The sequence below is a fragment of the Erpetoichthys calabaricus genome, chromosome 1 (assembly GCF_900747795.2).
Source record: "Erpetoichthys calabaricus chromosome 1, fErpCal1.3, whole genome shotgun sequence".
Classification (NCBI taxonomy): Eukaryota; Metazoa; Chordata; class Cladistia; order Polypteriformes; family Polypteridae; genus Erpetoichthys; species Erpetoichthys calabaricus.
Window position 1 is genome coordinate 343,058,509 of NC_041394.2, and position 20,816 is coordinate 343,079,324.

General features: G+C 39.6%; 2 protein-coding genes across 2 annotated transcripts in view; one reads left to right on the forward strand and one right to left on the reverse strand.

Annotated features, from left to right (window-relative positions):
* The window catches only part of LOC114664931 (gastrula zinc finger protein XlCGF57.1-like), a 607,208-nt gene that overhangs the window by 241,393 nt on the left and 344,999 nt on the right, over positions 1 to 20,816 (forward strand). The gene's annotated exons all lie outside the window — the stretch shown is intronic.
* Positions 1,787 to 20,704, reverse strand: LOC114664920 (gastrula zinc finger protein XlCGF57.1-like). The gene is made up of 3 exons (XM_028819241.2): positions 20,684 to 20,704; positions 4,259 to 4,719; positions 1,787 to 3,315 (listed from the first exon to the last, which is right to left on the reverse strand). Exons 2-3 carry the CDS (start codon positions 4,680 to 4,682, stop codon positions 2,141 to 2,143), a joined length of 1,599 nt encoding a protein of 532 aa, XP_028675074.2. The 5' UTR covers positions 4,683 to 4,719; positions 20,684 to 20,704; the 3' UTR covers positions 1,787 to 2,140.

Here is a 20,816-nt window from a genome sequence, read left to right on the forward strand (position 1 = left end):
TCAGTCACGTTTTATAGTGAAACCTCAGGGGCCAAGTAACTTCCTTAGCGTGTCTTAAATGAATAATACTTCACATGCAAACCCAGAGCCTGAGCGCCATCCATTCCTTACCGTGTGTTTCACAATAAAATCTCAGAGATTAGGCAACTTAACCTAATGTGTGTTACATCATCTAAATGTTAAAGGAATACTCACCAATTATAATATTCAAACTGTGAAAGGTAGGCATTTGCCTAAAGTGGAAAAAAGGGTTGTATAGTTTCAAGCGTTAACACTCTTGATAGTAGAGGAAAACAAAAAAAAAAAAATCAGACGTGGTCTGCAGTAATAAACATTTATTATCTTTTCTCCCTCGGTTTGAGGCACAAAGATATCATTTAGGATTGATACCTCAATTATCCAGGCATTGTCTGAATGTTTCCCCTCAACCATGCTATCAAGTTTTCTGGCTGTGAATTTTCTAAAATTTAGGACAGGTATGTCCCAGGTGGGGCGGCACGGTGGCGCAGTGGTAGCGCTGCTGCCTCGCAGATAGGAGACCCGGGTCCTCCCTGCGTGGAGTTTGCATGTTCTCCCCGTGTCTGCGTGGGTTTCCTCCGGGTGCTCCGGTTTCCTCCCACAGTCCAAAGACATGCAGGTTAGGTGGATTGGTGATTCTAAATTGGCCTTAGTGTGTGTTTGTGTGTGTCCTGCGGTGGGTTGGCACCCTGCCCGGGATTGGTTCCTGCCTTGTGCCCTGTGTTGGCTGGGATTGGCTCCAGCAGACCCCCATGACCCTGTGTTCGGATTCAGCGGGTTGGAAAATGGATGGATGTCCCAGGTGATGCACACATCTTCAATTTCAACGATTCTTTCTGGAACTGGGATGTCATATTTTTACAGTTTCAGTTAAAGCTGATGGGCTACTTCATTGTGTGCCATTCCAAGAAAAAAAAAATTTTGAACAGGAATGTTTCAAATCCTGCAATAAGGTTCAGGGTTGTTTCCACCAGTTTGTTGTAAAACCAACATTGGTTGCTTTTTCAATCAGATCAAAACATATTGCAAACAATTTCTGTATGTAATGCAGAGTCGTAAGTGGCCATTAGCAATCATTCATCCATACATCTCATTGCTTCTCTCTTGAGCCATTCGTGTGTCAGGTTTGTGTCCATAAGAGCTGTCCACAAGAGATCTGTGTATTTCCCATTGCTTTTGTGGTTTCTCCAGTTGGTGGTGGTGGTGGTGGTTTTTCTCCTGTAGTAGTGTGCCTTCTTATCTTGTTTTTGATTTGATCATCAGGCATTCCCTCAGATTTGTGGATTGTTTAGCCAAGATATATGATGGATGTTGCTCTTGGCTTTCCAGTTCAGGCTGTAATATTTTACAAAAGGAAAATCCTGCGAGCAGAGAAGGAATTCTTACAGTCCTATGATTGAAGATCTGCATGTGTAATTTACTTCTACTTTTTGGATTCCTCTTTCTGCTCTATAAACGAAAAGCTTTGGCATACATTGGTTTTCGTGTCAGTTGGTTGGCATGAAGCAACTTTGTTTTTGCATCCAGACTGATGAGGTCTTTCTGGGGCCAGACTACAATCCCAAAGCTGTATGAGATGACATGTTTAACTAACTGATTATCTACCTGTATTTTGTTCCTCGTCAAGGAACCTATAAGGATCATTTTTACCATTCTTGTATATTCACTGCTGATCTCCAGTCTCTGCTCTTTATGGCTTATGTTTGCACCCTTATCAACTAACAAGTAATTCTTAAGTATCCTCTTGGTCAATTTCTCTTAATGGATAATCTTTAACAAAGGTTGATTTTAATTTTCCATTAATGAATGCTACTTGGTACGTTTACTAATCCAAACATTTCTCTCTTGTGTGAAATCTTTTGTGGTAATTAAGATGGTCTCCAAATGAAAACTATGCCATAATCAGAACAGTAACATGGCTTCGCTCCTTTGTAAATTACTTTGTGAGGTGAAAGGTGTTTTCTTTATTAAAACTATTTGCCACGTTCCAAACAGCAGTATGGCTTCCTCCTGAGTGAGTTTTAATGTGCCTCCAAAGAGTATTACTGTGTGAAAAGTGTTATGGCTTCTCCCCTATGTGAATTCTTTGTTGGCTATAAAGATGGCATCTTGGTTAAAATGTTTAACCACATTCAGAGCAGCAACATGGCTTCTGTCCAGTGTGAGTTTTAATGTGAATGTGAAGAGTACTACTGCGAGAGAATTGTTTTCCACATTCAGGGCAGCAATATGGCTTCTGCCCTGTGTGAATTCTTTGGTGGATCTGAAGAGTATGTCTTTTTGAAAAGTGTTTGCCACATTCAGAACAGTAATATGGCTTCTTTGTGTGAATTCTTTTGTCATCCGAAAAGTTGTTGCTTTGTGAAAACTGTTTGCCACATTCAGAAGAGCAATATGGTTTTGCCCCTGTGTGAATTCTTTGGTGGCTATGAAGATGGCCTTTTTGTGAAAAGTGTTTGCCACATTCCAAACAGCAATATGGCTTCTCTCCTGTGTGAGTTTTAACGTGTATCTGAAGAGTACAAAGCCGAGAGAATTGTTTTCCACATTCAGGGCAGCAATATGGCTTTTCCCCTGTGTGAATTCTTTTGTGAATCAAAAGGTTGTTTCTTCGTGAAAACTGTTTACCACATTCAGAACAGCCATATGGCTTCTCTCCTGAGTGAGCTTTAATGTGTATCAGAAGAGTACTACTGTGCGAGAATTGTTTACCACATTCAGAACAGTAATATGGCTTCTCTCCTGTGTGAGTTCTTTGGTGGCTGTGAAGGTGGCATCTTTGTGAAAACCTTTTACCACAATCAGAACAACAATATGGCTTCTCACCTGTGTGAGTTTTAATGTGCTTCTGAAGATTACTACAGTGAGAGAATCGTTTTCCACATTCTGGGCAGCAATATGGTTTCTCCCCTGTGTGAATTCTTTGGTGGCTCTGAAGATGGCATCTTTGTGAAAACTTTTTGCCACATTCAGAACAGCAATACAGCTTCACTTCTTTGTGAGATTTAATGTGTTTCTGAAGAGAACTACAGTGAGAGAATCGTTTTCCACATTCAGGGCAGCAATACGGCTTCTCTCCTGTGTGAATTCTTTTATGGTCAAAAAGGTTGTTTCTTCGTGAAAATTGTTTGCCACATTCAGAACAGCAATATGCCTTCACTTCTGAGTTAGTTTTAATTTGAATCAGAAGAGAATTACTGTGTGAGTTCTCCCCAGTGTGAATTCTTTGGTGGCTCCGAAGATTACTTATGCCAGAAAATTGTTTCCCACATTCAGAACAGCTGTGACGTTTGATTCCTGTATAAAGTTTAAAAGAAGAAAATAAAAGCTTTAATCCACTACTCTAATATTGGCATTACGTTACAACATTAAATGTTGGTTGAATTTATGAACAAACTTTGATAAACATAAGCAATCATAAGACTTAAGTAGCATGAGGAATGATACTCAACTTTTCAATCTTTTCATTGGTGTTACAACTACTCACAACAGAAGCACGATCACAGACGACAAGAAGTTAAAATACAGGGTGGTCCAGATCTAACAATGCAATAATTGCATAGGTAGATCTGGACCATCCTATAGTAAAATGTAATTTTTTGACAGGCACAATCAACAAGATTATTGGTCACATGTTTTAACTAAATTACAGAACAGCATCATCATATCATCATATCCTTCAAATATTATTTAATTAAAAAACTGATAACCTTCAGTTATTACAGTGGACAGATTATTGTTTAAAATAGTGTGTCATGCCAAACATGTGAAATGTACTTGTATTAATCAGAATGTGTCTTGATATTTCTACACAATTGGCCCAAAGGCACTTGACTCCATAATGTTTTTTTTTTCTTGAAAAAGGAGAAGATGATAACAAAGGAAAACATTTCCATATTTAAATGTGACATGCTGGAGCTATACACAGAGAATAGAGTAAAACTTAAATGAATAAAACACACAGGTCACTGAAAAAACCATATGTCACTTGACTGATCATATGAAACAGCAAACAGGACAGTTGTGGCCAAAATGCAAAATATATTTCTGGCTGCATACAACCTGCAAATAGAATAATCTTCTTCAGCTAAAACAAGAGCATCAGGAAGGACAGTGAAATAGACTTGTTTTATAGAGTTTAAAAATTTGTCCAAGTTTCTTTTTACAAAAGCAGAAGATGGCACTTTGAGGCTCACAACCCTGACTCTAAAAAGTACACCAAAATTTATTTTTTACTTACTTGTTTTAGATGAATTTTTAGGTAGTGGCTGATGTTCCAGAGTTCTAGGAGATGAAATTTCTTCGGTCCTCTTTGTGTCAGACTGTAACGATTCACCTTTTACACTGGTAGAAGACTCTACAGATAAAGAGTGTCTGCTATGTGAAGAGACTAACCCAGTCACTGCTCCATCTTGATGTCCATAATAAAGGTTATCTTCCTTGACACTCTCCATACTTCTGTAGTTGTGTATCTCAGTGCTGACAGATTTCTCTTCAGCCTCTTCTTTAATACTCACTGACCCCAGTTCACAGTCCTCGTCCTTAATGCCCAGACTCTCCTGTTTAGGGTGGACACTCTCCCATTCGCAGTCCTCCTCAACATTTGTGGTCCTTTCTTCCATTAAATTCATGTCAGCCTCACACTTCTCCTCTTTCACATCCATGGAAATGTTACAGTAAATGGCAGATTTTTCTTTCACTCTGGGAATAAAACATGATTAATTTCTATTAAAACCGCATCATTCATACCCAAAGACATTTGACTTTTATAACATCCTCTTAGTTAAAGCTGATGTCAAGTCAGACAATTCATAGCAAGTTAACAGTAACCCATTACTCTCCATATCAGATTAGGTGTAAAATGAGATTGGGAATGAAAGGAGGGTGCAACAGGCTAGAAGAAGGAGATCATCTTGCACAGTTGTGTGTTAACAGTAATCACTAATTTGATTAAACATTCAGTGCTGTTGGGGTTCCAGAGTTATATTATCAGTTAATGTTAAGGAAAGTTTATACAAGTTAGGCCTCCAGATTACGTTAAGAAACAGGGTTATATGAAGGAGGAACTTAAAATCACTGGGTAAGTCGTCTAATATGACATCACCTTGAGCTTGCAAAATCCAAAACCATTATTTAAGTCATAACCTTAATTTATATAATCTTAGCGAGATTGAAGCAATTGCCAGTGTGTTCCTGTGAAGCTGGCCATCTAATGTGACCGACTTTAATTAGCCTGTGACTCATCAGGTTTGCTTTTGTCTTTAGTCTTAGGGGCAGAATGTGTGTGCAGGAGAGCTGACAGCCAATGAATGTTCCCCTTTAAGCTGATGTGTCATTGATTATGGTTACTTTTGATATCTGATGGTAGGACAGACAAAGACCACTGCTGTGAAACTGACTAAAACCAATCAATAAATTAATGTATAAATACATAAATGTATTAACATTTTATAAAGCCTCTTGTTCCCAATATAAAGTGTTTGACTCTGGTGAACTGTGAATTTTCTATTTGCCAAAGTTAACAGCTAATTGACCCAACTTGAGCCATTATAACCTCCTTTATTGCGCCACCATTACAGGGATGAATACTAACAGTATGTAAAAGTTAAAGTTTAGTAAGGAAGGCTACCAAATTTGCTTACTGTATTAGTTTAACTCAAAACACATCAACTGAATTTCCATGGCATCTTTGTGGGAACAAAGAACAGCTGTCCTTGGTTGTCTTAACAGAAGCTGCTCCACCTATTTTCTCAATCTGCATATCCAAGGTAGGGCAGCTGGAGACACTCCCAGCAATCACTGAGTGCACGGCAGGAACACCACCTGGACAGGGCACTGTTAAATCACAAGGTGAACACAAATACACCTGCATACCCTAGGACCAATCTAACAACATCTGATTCAGCTAACTTGCATTTCTTTGAAGACGAGGAAACACACAGACACAGGGTGCAAACACAAACCCCACGCAGGGTCCAGAAAACATCTGAAAATTAATTTTCTGACGGGAAGTCAACATCCTACTATTTTCAGTAACAAGAAAATGAATGTGTTCTCCACACATTCAAAGTCACCCCCAACCAATTTCATAAGTCATGTCCACCAAGGATTTCTGTATAAAGCAAAGCATTTAAACACTTAGACTCCTATGAATGGATAGAAGGATGGATGGATCTTTATTTTTCCAAAGGACAAAAACTAGCTTTATAGAAGTGTGATGATGCGGGTTCCGCTTCATGCTGCCATCTCGCTTTTGGGAGCTCTTGAACCTGACACCGTCGGTAATGTAACCAGATGAGCTGGATGGGTAGGACACCAACGAATCAAGGGGATGGTGCAAAAAGGTGCATGACTGTTTTTATTAAAATAAAAACAAACAGTCTTCAAATAAATACTGCAGTGTTTCAATATGTCAAATAAATAATCCATTAAAACAGTGAAGAATGTGGAGGATAAAATCCAATAATTACATCCTTCAAAAATGAGATTAAAACAATGGCTGGAAGCAGTCCTTTAAAAACAAAACCCGGTGCTGCCTTCTACTGGAGGCTACCCTGCTTCTCCAATCCGGGCCATGCACCAGGGGAGTCGCCCTACCTGCAGCTGACCTTCTCATTCTAGTCTTTAGCCTTGCGGTCCCTGGCTCTGTAGGGCTCTCCAGACTGACTTGGGTTTCCCAGCGTCCAGGGCGCTCACACTGGAGCTTCCACCACCCAAGCCTCCTGACTCCCGTTACCTTATGTGGCGAGCCAAACACCTTCCGGTCTCTCCTGCCCCTCCAAAGTGCTCAGCAGGAGCGACCACTTTGTGCTGTCCCCTGGGTGTTGACCAAACACCCCGCTAGGGCTCCCTTCCCAGCTGCCTTCTCTGATCAGTCAGCCTGCCCTCTCGCTCGCTCGCTCACGCATGCATGCACAGACTCCTTCGCTTCCAGCGTCTTCTTCTTTCACCTCCTCTAACCTGTGTTCTTTCGATTACTAGGGACGTGGCACAGGTGTGGAGATTAGCAGCTCTCGGCATCAATTACGGACACAGGCGATCCCTCACCTGTGCATTTAAGTGAGAAACTGCCTGCAGCACTTTGCATCCAAGAACTGCTCCAGCCACACTACCACGCCCCCTCTATAAGCCATGAGTGCAGCGATTATTAATTTAAAAACTGGCCTTTTTATCTGAGCAGTGGACCCACTATACCACAAGAAGAAGCTGAAAAATTATAACAAACAACTACCCATGTAAAGCAAAGAGAAATTTTACAAAACAGAAGAAAAAACGTTCTGACTTTGCTAAAACATTAAAGAGACCTAAAAGTGTGGCTTTATAAAGGTCTGTTGGTGCAAGGAGTCCTAGTAGGATTTTTAAAACACATGTCTGTTGAATATTTTGTTGGCTTAAAGTCTTCAATTTCAGTGTGTCAGGAGAGGATGTGCAGCATTCTACATAATGGCACTCAGTTATGATTTAATTCTCTCCTTTGCTACAAACTCCAGCAGGTCCAGGGGGCATCCCATAAATGAGTCTGCCTTCTTATTCAGTTGGTAGATCTGGAGGGCCTTTCTTGTAGTGATGTTACCACCACAGCCTAGAAAATTGTACTGGTCATAACAGAGTTGTGGAACATGTACAGTGGATGTAAAACGTTTACACATCACTGCCAAAATCACAGATTTTGTGTAATAAAAAATGAAACCAAGATAAATCCTGTCAACCTATTCCACATTTATTGCAATCTATACAAAGAAGGTGAAAACAAAGCAGAAACTAGTGAAAAAAGGGAGAAAAAAAATCCTACAAAAAGCTGGTTGAGTTAGTGTGCAGACCCTTTAATAATCTAGGATGTGGCCGTGTTCAGAATCAACCAATCCCAATACATCTCATCTCAAATAGTGGTTAGTATACACCTGACATCGATTAAAGGGGCTCTGGTTGAGCTCTGGTAACGTTTGGCTGATCCTGTAGGATTATTCTGATATCCTCTTGGTTGCAACACATTCTAAAAGCCGTGATCCAGAAACAGCTTTTAAACCATGAATGGGATCTCGTCATTGAAATGTATTAATCAGGGCAGGGTTACAAAAAAGCATCCAAATCATTAAACATCCCTTGGAGCACAGTGAAGACAGTCATCAACAACAGCAGAAAATATGGCTCAACAGGGACTCTAACAAGATCAGGATGTCCCTCCCAGAATGATGAGAAGACAAGAAGAAAACTGCTCAGGGAAGCCACCAAGAGGCCTACACCAACATTAAAGGAGCTGCAGGATTTCTGGGCGAGTATAGGTTGTTCCCTACATGTGACAACAATCAGTAATATTCTTCATATGTCTGGGTTGTGGGGTAAGGTAGCAAGACGAAAGCCTTTTCTCACAAAGAGAAACATCCAAGCCCAGTTAAATTTTGCAAAAAAGATACATCCAGTCTCCCATATAAGTGGAGAAATGTATTATGATCTGCATAACTACTTGGCCATGATTCCAAAAGGTATGTTTGCTGCAAAAATAAAAGCAAATCATCAAAAGAACACTATGAAGACTGAACGACTGAGTCCAGATGTGCCAAACTGATAAACTCTTACCCAAAACGACTGAGTGCTGCAATACAATCAAAGGGGGCTTCAACTAAATATTAGTTTAGGAGGTGTGCACACTAATGCAACCGGGGTTTTGTAGGTTTATTTGTTTCTTTTTTCACTAAACAGTTTCTGATTTTTTTCCCTCCACTTTCCTTGTTTAGACTGCAATTTTGCAATAAAAGGTGGAAAAAGTTCTGTCAGGATTTATTGTGGTTTCACTTTTTTATTAAACAAAACCTGCCATTTTGTTGGTATGTGCAGACTTTTTAGATCCACTGTAAAGGATGTATCACTGGTGTGTGTGTTTGTGTACAGTACACAAGTAAACCCAATACAATATAGTATCGGATAACAAGAACATTGATTGATCATTAAGTTATGAATGCAGATGATAGCAAACAGCAAAATAAAATAGAGCAACAGTTGAACTGTGGAGGCGTGACGGTGGCACGCTTGTCACCCTATCATTGGACCGTTTGGTAATTTAAAAGGCTTTGGTGGTACTTGTGTGTTCAATTTGTTTCGGGGTCAACTTCAAAAGTGTGAGTTTTTGATATAACATTTATGTCGCCTGTGCTAGCTAGTAAATGATATTTGCTGATCTGCTTGTTAATCAGTTTGGTTGCAGGAAGACACACAGTTCGTGAAATCACTGAGCTGAAGTGTCTTTTTAAAGTGTGCTTGTCAGGAGGTGCTCACCTTACTGGGCCAAACACCATGTGTAGTGACCAAGGCAGGCAGAGAAGGTAAACATCTTAGCTGGTTTTGAATATTAAGTGGATTTTATAGGCCTGTCTTAGTAAGAAATTTTGAGTGTGTGCCTTTTATGTAAATTCAAATAAATTAATGAAAAGAGCGGCAGAGATGTCTTCATCATTTACTTGTGCGAGACTGGGTGGATTCAGAGTTGCCATGAAAAGAAAGCTCATTCACACAGAGAAACTGTACTACTTCCCCTATGTTTTTAATGTAGTATTAAATTTTCTTACCTGTGTTTCTCTCAATAAACATAATATATTTTCAACAGTTTTTTCTCTGTATTTCATTTCTGCCCATTTCTTTGCTGGATTTAAATGGCAGTTACTAGATACAAGCTTCTGGAATCCCCTTTCCTCTTCCAGCGTGGCTTTCCAATTAGTATATCCTGCCTTGGTGAACACCACATCTCTGTCAGTAACGCCAGCAAAGAAGTTCCGACAGGGTAAACAAAAGTATGTATCTAGTTTGACCGAGTATCCCAACCATGAAAGTGATTGGCACCAGCTCAGATTAAAAGCATGATACGTCTGACTAAACATTTGTTTAAAAAAGAGTTTTAGTATTGGTTTGCTATCACTTGGATCGCTTACATCATTTTCAGCCGTGAGAACTACACTGAACCGTCTTGATGTGAAATGGGGAGGGAAGAAGGTGTAACATTACTGCTTGAACTGCCCGCTTGATTTGAAGGCATCGGTGCTGGATGTTAGAGATAACAGCAGCAGTGCCTGATTTGCTGGTAACAAGCTTTGATTTGGGAACCAAGAACCACAGCATGGTGTTTACGGGACACCCAGCAGGGACTCTAAACAGGTAATTTTGTTTAAACTAAGCACTAATATCAAATGTGTAATTTTAAATACTTTAATATTAATGTCCTAGCGAGCTAACAATAACATTAAAACATAACTATCATTCAACCTAACATTAAAACGAATTACAGCAACAGAAATTAACAAAAAAAAAAATTTATTAAGAACACACAAAAATTCTCCTCCAATGAATAGGAACCCACAAAAGCTCCACAGAATGACATTGGAGCGTCAAGGCAGCCCCGTTATTTATTCTGTTCAGTCACCAAATCAGAAATTAAGAAACTGTGATAAGAGCAGAGGACATAAATGTGACTGGCATTTTCAAAAGGCACATAATATATTGGTGACCATATGGGTGGGCAGAGCAGATCTAGTGGTGGGTTTTTACTTTGTATTAGTAGAGGAGTCTGGATCATTGGGACTAAAGCTGGTAACACACACAGCCTTTTTGGCAAACAGAGTGGCACATCTCAGCCCTGCTTGATATTTCATCCACAAGATGTTTATCACACAGCGACAGGTTTTCTTTTTATTCTTAGCAGTGGCTTTTGTCATTCATGGTCTCCTTATGTTTTAAATTATTGATTGGGGTGGCACTGAGAGTTTTGTTTTCTATCAGCACCATTTTCTTTTTAATGCTTGTTATATAAGCTTTGATTTGGGGTGGAGGTCTGCAGGTTTTTTTTTTTTATTGGTGGATGTTTGTTTGCTTTTTGATTTGTAAACACATTTTAATATTTTACTTTGAAAATGTATATTGAGTTATCTGAATAATGTGTAGTTTTGTCACAAAGTTTGACTCGTCTTGTACTTTCTTTGACTTTTTGTAAACTCACTAACCGCAATACTGATCGGGTGGCTTTATTATGAAATTTTAAACCAATACTTAGCAATAAAAAGATCCTGTAATACGAGTCCATGTTTTATTCTGGACATTTTCCAATCCCTGCAATAAGCTAATATGGGGTGGTTCAGTCCTAATATAATTAGATTTAATGTTAGGACTGTAAATTTAACACAGGAATAGACAAAAAGCAAACAAAAATCACACCACATTTAAACAATGAGAACACGAGGTGCCATGACATTAACAGCTGAGCTCCAGTTTTCTGGTGCTCCTCATCCTCTAGAGTGCCGGGTAATAAAACGGGCTCCACAGACAAGTATATTATCAGATGTGAATACGGAAGAATGGGTTTTCAACTTGGATAAAATTCTGGCTACCAACTGTGAAGAGTTATAAAAACATTTACAGTCAGAGAGACTATGAATAGTGTGGGATAGCTGGAGTATGGCACATAAAGGCCAATGTACTGTGTGAAAATCAACCAGTCTTTATTTTGGATAGCCTTGTCAACAGAAGTGCAGGACAGACTGACATTATCCATTTTTAATATGGCTGGAACACAGGTCCTGCTTTAACTCTTTTACGACTGATGTCGACTTTTGTCGACAGCAGGGGTTGAGGTTAGATGTTGACTTTAGTTGACATCCAGAAGCAGAGTGTAATAATCAGCTGTAGATGTCGACCAAACTCACCATCATGTTACGGGTAGACCCTCTTTGCTAGCAGGACTGTTAGACTCATTGACTCGACATCGAATCCCTTTGTGTGTGTGTGTGTGTGTGTGTGGAGCGTAAAACGACGTCTAGAATGGCATTGGCATCGGGCAAAAGAGCAAAGCGAATGTGCAAAGCAAAATACTCTGGGCATTATTAACTTTTTTGCATATCATTGCTGAATCAGACAGTGACTTACTAAACTCCGATTTTGATGCAAGTGATCTCAAAATCAAAAATGAAAGGCAGGGAGCTGCTTCTTTTCCAGAATGTGCCTTTCAGAATATAAATGGTTAGGCAAACAGGTATGTAGTAAGTTTGTAAGCAGTGTAACAGCCAATCTTAGAAAGCTAATGTTTAATTTTTAAATGCATTCAATGTTTGTTTTGTATACTTTTTAAAAAACTGAGTTTTTGGGAAAAATATTCAGAACTGGGAGAAAATAAAAAAAAATAATTAGACCTGAAAGAGTTAAAACGTGGCTGCCAGACACTTGTATTGCCCGCTAAAAAGTCTCAGTTTCCATGGCTGGGCCCCTCACTGGAATGCAGCCTTCAGGCCTTATCTGATAAGACAATCAATACCAGACCAGGTAACATCCATGGATGTCTCTCACTCGCACAAGCTGGACACTCAAGAACAAACAAAGCACTATAAATCAAGGAATGAGTGACACTGATGAACAAAACTTTGCACCAGTGGTCAGTCAAGGGGATGGACTTCTGCACACTCAAGAATCCAATGGCAAGCCCTCTATTCCTTCCTTTAAAAATCCTTGTCAGACCCTGATCATCTCAACTCATGAAGCTTACAGCTCTCAACCTGGCTTTTTTTTTTTTCTTAACTTTGGCTATCCATAGCCAGAACCCACCGCTCTGAGGGTGTGACTGTAACAGTGGTTGGAGCACCTGCTTTACTAGAAGGGTGGAAGACTTGTCTGCACTGGAGTGATCAATTGATTGAGTCATCGATTCACATTTCCTACATTAGACACCATTAAAAGTTGCTTTACAGAAATTACAAAATAGGAAGAAGAGTTGAACTAATCAGTACCACAGAATCAATGCAGAAAATAAAGAAAATGCAATGGCGTCTACCTCATGAAGTTAAACTGTCAGAATTAAAAGGGTTTCACAAATCAAATACAGTAGAGGTGAAGGGCATTTTGAATAATTTTGGGCTTACATACCTTTAAGTGAATATGGTAATTGCTGGGCTGCTCACCTGCTACTACTGTAATGGAGTCTGATGTACCATGCAAGTAATCAGCTATATAATTTAGCGAACTGATGACAACCTGCATTTAACTGAGCTGCTCAACACCAACGTTAAATGTGTGGGGGTCCTACTTCACCGGACAGTCTGACTACAGTGAAAGGACTTTATAATAATAAAAACAACTTCATATGTCTGGACATTTTAACCTGTAATTTGAAGAGAACTAAAATTTACACTCATAAAGGACACGTAGTAAAATATCCAGTAAACCAGCAATGTTGTGTAATTTTAATTATTGTAATCATCTCCTACCTTGCTAATTTAATGCCTTTCTAATATGATGTCTGTATGACAGGGGCATTAGGTGTCAGCAGAGGGCTGACAAAATAAACTGTTTGAACAAAGGGGCTTGATGGCCGATGACAATGGCTAAATGGCACACCTCTTAAAGAACATTTACAGGCTTTACATTAAAATCTCTAAAACAAAAGTTTGTTGTTTGCAACAACTGGAAACAACATGTTTCAAGTTTAGCAGCTTCATCTTGTGGAAGTAAATGTTCCACATAAATAAACATGATCAGAAATAGTTTAACAATTAATACAGAAATAAACTCGTATTAAATAGCATCACCTCCTTTGGCATGGTGGGGGAATTATGTGCATCAGAGCTCCATTGTCTGGAGATTTGTGCTCCTTACGGACCAATTTGCCATGGATCACCATCAGAGGAGGGTCTAGTCAAAAAAGCATCCCATTCTTGACCCTCATTAATATTCTAATTAAATAAAAGTAGGTCTTGCCCAGAAAAGGGAGGCCAGTCCTGACCACAGTGTTCATCCAAGGGTGGTACACAGAGGTGACCCACACAGCCAGGTCAGGCTCTAATTAATAAAGCTATATGCAGATGCCACCAAATGGGACTTAGCTTCGACCTCACCACCACGGTCCAGTACAACACAAGTTATTGGGATATGGGAAGAAAACCAGGGGACCTGTACAAGACAAGAACCAGCTATAGGCCATCTTACAATACACTCATATTCAAGTCCACAACTTCATCAAGCAAAGTTAGATCTGGAACTCCATAGGCATCTTTAGAGAGGTGGAGAAAATGAGGATAAAAAAGTACATATGGAAACTGCATACACACTTTTAAAAAACAGATTCAAATTCAGCCTACTAGAACTGTGAGGTAGTAACACAAACCACAAATCTCAATTAACTTCTTTACTTCACACTAACAGTTATTACATGTTTGGCTTTAGCACTGAAATACAGGAGTCTGTCATATTTGATACAGGTTAAAGAAATAAAAACATATTTAAGAATCCACCAAGCAATGCATGTAAATGTCTGCTGCCTGCATTGGTTAAGCAGGTTTGAAGCTGTATGTACAGTAAATACTGTTATGGCCTACCAAATACCTAAGGGTATACAAACAGGATGCAAGTGAGAGAGTGGAACACGCACACAAACTAAACCAGCTAAATAAAAGCAGACTCCAATTATTGTCAAAAAGAAAACCTCACAAGATATGGAGACAGTTATACACAAAACAGAAGCAAGGCAGGTGGACAACACTAACTTCGCTATCTAGCTAAACAACGTTTATGCAGCTTCTCTATCCACGTTTATCACCTTAACAGTGAGCTTAGAAGAGTTACATTTCTTTTAACAAGCAAAAAGAAAAAAAAAGGACGAACAATCCAGCCCTAGCTCTCTACACCCAGCACTGTTAAACCCAAAGCCTTCTCTTTTCTCCTCACACTCACACCCCCTAAAACCCAAACAAGCTTGCTTGCTTTTTTATATTATATATATATATATATATATATAATATATATACATATATACACACACACACAGACACACTTACACTTCACCCTGAAATCCAGTTCATTTAATAACAGTGGGCAATTCAATAGGTGAGTAATTAGGGTAGGACCCAATTAAGACATCTGCACCAAATTAAGGAGAACAAGCTTAAGTAAGGTCGCAACAATACAGATACTGATGGCCAAATCTTTGCCAGTTATAAATATTCAGTTTATTCTCCTACGGGCAAGTTACGCCACGTTACCAGTGCAGTTTTCTCACACTATATTTTAGTATTCGTTCTTAGCTCGTGTTCTCCAACATCATGGACTTTGTCAGTTTGTGTTTCTATCAGAGGTGGGTAGAGTAGCCAAAAATTGTACTCAAGTAAGAGTAGCGTTACTTCAAAATAATATTACTTAAGTAAAAAGAAGTCATCCAGAAAATTACTCGAGTAAAAAAGTATTTGGTGAAAAGACTATTCAAGTGCTGAGTAACTGTTAACGGCCAGTCGCGGATAGTTGACAGAGACTGCTCAGTCAATCAGAGTGCTCCAAACCTTCCATTTAGAGACACGAGTTCAATTCCCCACTGGAGAGAAAGTGTTATTATTTTTTTCTTTTTAACCTCAAACATATATAAAATTTATAAATTGGTAGGCACTGTCAGTTAATGAGATCGTTATATTTTCATGTGGGATGCTCCTTTTAAAATATTTTTTTAACAATTGAGACTGCAATTTACATGAAGTGTCCTTATAACTTATTTTTAAGATCCATAAGACACAGACAGACAGAGCACTGCATAACAGAAAGACAGTCACTAGATATAAAAATAAACAGGGAAGGCACTGTATAATAAATAAATTAAAAAACAGCTAAGGGGATAGATATTGTATATAGATAGATAGGAAGGAAAGGCACTATATGATAGGAAGTTGCTATATAATAATAAAATTACTGTCATTACTATATAGACAGACAGAGAAAGCACTACTAAATGAAAAATGGAACAACCTTTTTATTAACCCCTTAACCGCCCTCTGCCGGATATATCCGGCATCATTGTTTTATTGCTAACGCCATACTGCCGGAATTATCCGGCACATTTGCCTATGGTTATATGAATGCCTGGCGCGTAGTATAACTGACGGTTTGGCGTGGGTATTATTACTACATTGTATTTCGACAACTCTGTGGTTGTTTTGGCCGGCTATGTGACGTGATTCGGAAGTGACAGCTGTGAATATAGCGAAACGTAAATTGACTTCAAGTGAGGCTTTGCAAGCGATTTTGGACAATTCTGATCATGATTGTAGCAGTTCTGAAGAAGATTTTAGCGACAATGAGGAGCAGCAATGTGCGCTGCATGATACTGTGAATGAAGACGCATCGGATGACGGCGATGAGTGGGTGTATCCCCAGCATCTCAACTGGACTGCTGCCCGTGGTAAACTACCTTTTCTGCATCCGTTTGAGGCAACGTGTGGCTTTACTGTTGATGTAAACAATTACACTGCTGAGCAGTTTTATGAGCCGTTTGTGTCACCTGATTTGATCAGACATTTTGTTCATCAGACAAATCTGTATGCAGCACAGTTTATTGAGAAAAATCCCAATTTACCTCCACATTCCCGTGTTCGTGCTTGGGTAGACACTGATGAAAACGAAATGAAAAAATTCATTGGTATTTTGATGTTGATGGGAATAATCAGAAAACCAGATATTGAGATGTACTGGTCTACAGATCCTATGTATGCAACACCTATTTTTGCAGCTATCATGAAACGTAACCGATTCTCTTTGCTGCTGAAATTATTTCATTTGAATGACAACAGAAATGAGCCAGATAAGAAAGATCCAAACCGCGACCACTTGTTCAAGCTACGTCCTTTGATTGACCATTTATTTGAAACATTTCAGTTGCCCTACATGCCAGGACCGTCAGTTGCAGTTGATGAAAGTTTATTGTTGTGGAAGGGCCGCTTACAGTTTCGACAGTATCTACCATTGAAAAGGGCACGGTTTGGTATCAAGATGTTTTGCTTAGCTGAGAATTCAGGTTACATTTATAGATTTCGTGTATACACTGGCAAAGAGGATCCTATGAGTAGTATTTCAGCAGTGTTGCCAGATGAATGTAAGGACTTTGGACTTTCAGAGAAAATTGTTGTGTACCTTGCCCTACCACTATTGGACAATGAGTACACCATTTGGATGGATAACTGGTACTCCAGTTGTATGTGTTTGCCCATTTCTAGAACTTGCACAACATTTAGTGGTCAATACTGCTTGAATAAATGTAAAAAAGTAAAAAAACGAAAATTGTTCAGATTTCGCCTGGCGTGGGGAATATTTAGGGAGTTGGCGGTTAAAGGGTTAATCAACAGATACTTTAGGAAGGCAAGCAGATAGTGAGAGTACATGTAGATGTGAAAAGCACTAGACAGACAAATAGATATGGAAGGCACTGTATAATAGATACAAAACTGTCAGAAAAAAACAGGGTATACAGTAAATAATATACAGGCAGAGAAGCCACTAGATAGGTAGATAAATAGACAGACAAGAAAGGCATTATATAAGACAAATAGATAGGAAAGGCACTACATACTAGGCAGAAAGGGAAACCAAAAAGTAATAATACTATTATTACTACATAGACAGACAGGGAATTCACTGTATAATAGGCAGACAGCGAAGGCACTATATAAGACAACAGACAGAGAACGCACTAGACAGATAAAACTAATATATTGCTAATGCTGAGATCTATTACATATTATACTGTAATATATATATATATATATATATATATATATATATATATATATATATATAAATACAGTGCATCCGGAAAGTATTCACAGTGCATCACTTTTTCCACATTTTGTTATGTTACAGCCTTATTCCAAAATGGATTAAATTCATTTTTTTCCTCAGAATTCTACACACAACACTCCATAATGACAACATGAAAAAAGTTTACTTGAGATTTTTGCAAATTTATTAAAAATAAAAAAATGGAGAAAGCACATGTACATAAGTATTCACAGCCTTTGCCATGAAGCTCAAAATTGAGCTCAGGTGCATCCTGTTTCCCCTGATCATCCTTGAGATGTTTCTGCAGCTTCACTGGAGTCCACCTGTGGTAAATTCAGTTGACTGGACATGATTTTGAAAGGCACACATCTGTCTATATAAGGTTCCACAGTTGACAGTTCATGTCAGAGCACAAACCAAGCATGAAGTCAAAGGAATTGTCTGTAGACCTCCGAGACAGGATTATCTCGAGGCACAAATCTGGGGAAGGTTACAGAAAAATTTCTGCTGCTTTGAAGGTCCCAATGAGCACAGTGGCCTCCATCATCCATAAGTGGAAGAAGTTCGAAACCACCAGGACTCTTCTTAGAGCTGGCCGGCCATCTAAACTGAGCGATCAGGGGAGAAGGGCCTTAATCGGGGAGGTGACCAAGAACCCGATGGTCACTCTGTCAGAGCTCCAGAGGTCCTCTGTGGAGAGAGGAGAACCTTCCAGAAGGACAACCATCTCTGCAGCAATCCACCAATCAGGCCTGTATGGTAGAGTGGCCAGATGGAAGCCACTCCTTAGTAAAAGGCACATGGCAGTCCGCCTGGAGTTTGCCAAAAGGCACCTGAAGGACTCTCAGACCATGAGAAAGAAAATTCTCTGGTTTGATGAGACAAAGATTGAACTCTTTGGTGTGAATGCCAGGCGTCACGTTTGGAAGAAACCTGGCACCATCCATACAGTGAAGCATGGTGGTGGCAGCATCATGCTGTGGGGATGTTTTTCAGCGGCAGGGACTGGGAGACTAGTCAGGATAAGGGAAAGATGACTGCAGCAATGTACAGAGACATCCTGGATGAAAACCTGCTCCAGAGCGCTCTTGACCTCAGACTGGGGCAACGGTTCATCTTTCAGCAGGACAACGACCCTAAGCACACAGCCAAGATATCAATGGAGTGGCTTCAGGACAACTCTGTGAATGTCCTTGAGTGGCCCAGCCAGAGCCCAGACTTGAATCCGATTGAACATCTCTGGAGAGATCTTAAAATGGCTGTGCACCGACGCTTCTCATCCAACCTGATGGAGCTTGAGAGGTGCTGCAAAGAGGAATGGGCGAAACTGGCCAAGGATAGGTGTGCCAAGCTTGTGGCATCATATTCAAAAAGACTTGAGGCTGTAATTGCTGCCAAAGGTGCATCGACAAAGTATTGAGCAAAGGTGGTGAATACTTATGTACATGAGATTTCTCAGTTTTTTTATTTTTAATAAATTTGCAAAAATCTCAAGTAAACTTTTTTCACGTTGTTATTATGGGATGTTGTGTGTAGAATTTTCAGGAAAAAAATGAATTTAACCCATTTCGGAATAAGGCTGTAACATAACAAAATGTGGAAAAAGTGATGCGCTGTGAATATTTTCCGGATGCACTGTATATACATACAGTATATGTGTGTGTATCTGAGATTTGTGTCAAAATAAATGAAAAATGATTCAGTCTGTTTATTATTCAACACACGCTGCTGGAAAGCAAGAAGGCTGTCAGAGTACATATAGATCTGAAAGGCACTAGATAGACAGATAAATAGGAAAGTCACTGTATAATAGATGTGGGATGATCTTTTTAAAAAAAGTAAAAATTGAGACTGCAATTAACATGAACAAGTGTCCTTATAACTGTTCTTATTTTTAAGTTCTGTAAGACATGCACTGTCAGACAGATCACTGAATAATGCACAGACATAGAAGTTACTAGATAGATAAACTGGGAAGGCACTGTATAACAGAAGATATAAAACTGTCAGGAGAAAAAAAAACAGAGGGATGGATAGATAGATAGATACCGTGTTTCCCTGAAAATAAGATAGTCTTATATTAATTTTTCCTCCAAAAGACGTGCTACGGCTTATTTTCAGGGGATGTCTTGTTCTTCCCTGAACAAAAATCTACATTTCTCTCTATTATAAAAACAAATCTTGGAAGGAGACGATATGTGATTTTCTTGGAGACACTTTAACGACCCGCAAGACAAGGCAGTGAGACAAAAGGACAGCTGCTGCACATGCTTTTAAATGATCGACAAGCTGCACTACAGCAGTAAGACGGCGGCTGATCCGACCTCGTCTCTTAAGCGTGCGTTCAGCCCCCCGCCCTTCACAACGCGAGAGGCAGAGACTTGAAGTGTCTAGAGCTCAGCGCGCGCCCAAAGGGGTGGGCGAGTGAAGCGATCCGGGGGCAGGGGCCATGCATGTTTAGAATATGGCGTATATAATGGAAAAAAAGTAACGATTCGAGTGTTAATGTAGCGGAGTAACAGTAGCGTTTCTTCTTCACAAATGTACTCAAGTAAAAAGTTGGTGTAGTAAAACTACTCTTAGAAGTACATTTTTTTAAAATTACTCGAGTAAATGTAACTCGTTACTACCCACCTCTGGTTTCTATTTTACTAATCAGACGCGACGCGTGAAGCCTGACTGTCTCTTCACTGTTATTTTAATGGCAGGATAGCCACCAACTGCGATTGTCTTAGTACTGGACGCTGTGGAGCGCCAAAGGAGAAATAAAGGCAGAAAACAAAGCGCCGTGCGTATGGAACTTTATACAATTAGAGAAGAAAACGACAGAACAGAAGGGGAAAAAATAAGAGTCGGCGGTGTGTCTGGGTGATACGAAGCAACAATGGGACTCGGCTACGTGAAGTGAGCCACAGATACCAATGAACAGCAAAGAGACGCAGGTGGCTACAAGGGGATTTAATCGAGCAAAGTTCGGCGGTGGGCAAATAGACACGAATGCGCCGCTTGCCTTTTATTCAAGTCGCGCGCGGTAAATTTGAGTAGAACGAACGAAAACCTCACGCCCATAAAGTGCGCCCCCAAAACTTAAAAGACTTACCGTCTGTCTCTCGGCAATGGCTCTTTCTGAACTCGTTCACACTCTTGCCCCACTCACCAACAGTATTCCTTATGTATAACACTTCTTAATACGAGGAAGCGAAGCTCCGCTGCAGCATGGCTTCAGTGTCCGT

Coding starts and splice junctions, on each gene's coding strand:
- LOC114664920 (XM_028819241.2), bottom strand. CDS start 4,682: ATGGATGTGAAAGAGGAGAAGTGTGAGGCTGACATGAATTTAATGGAA. Junction 3,316..4,258: donor TAAAAATTCATCTAAAACAA/GTAAGTAAAAAA, acceptor AACTTTATACAG/GAATCAAACGTCACAGCTGT.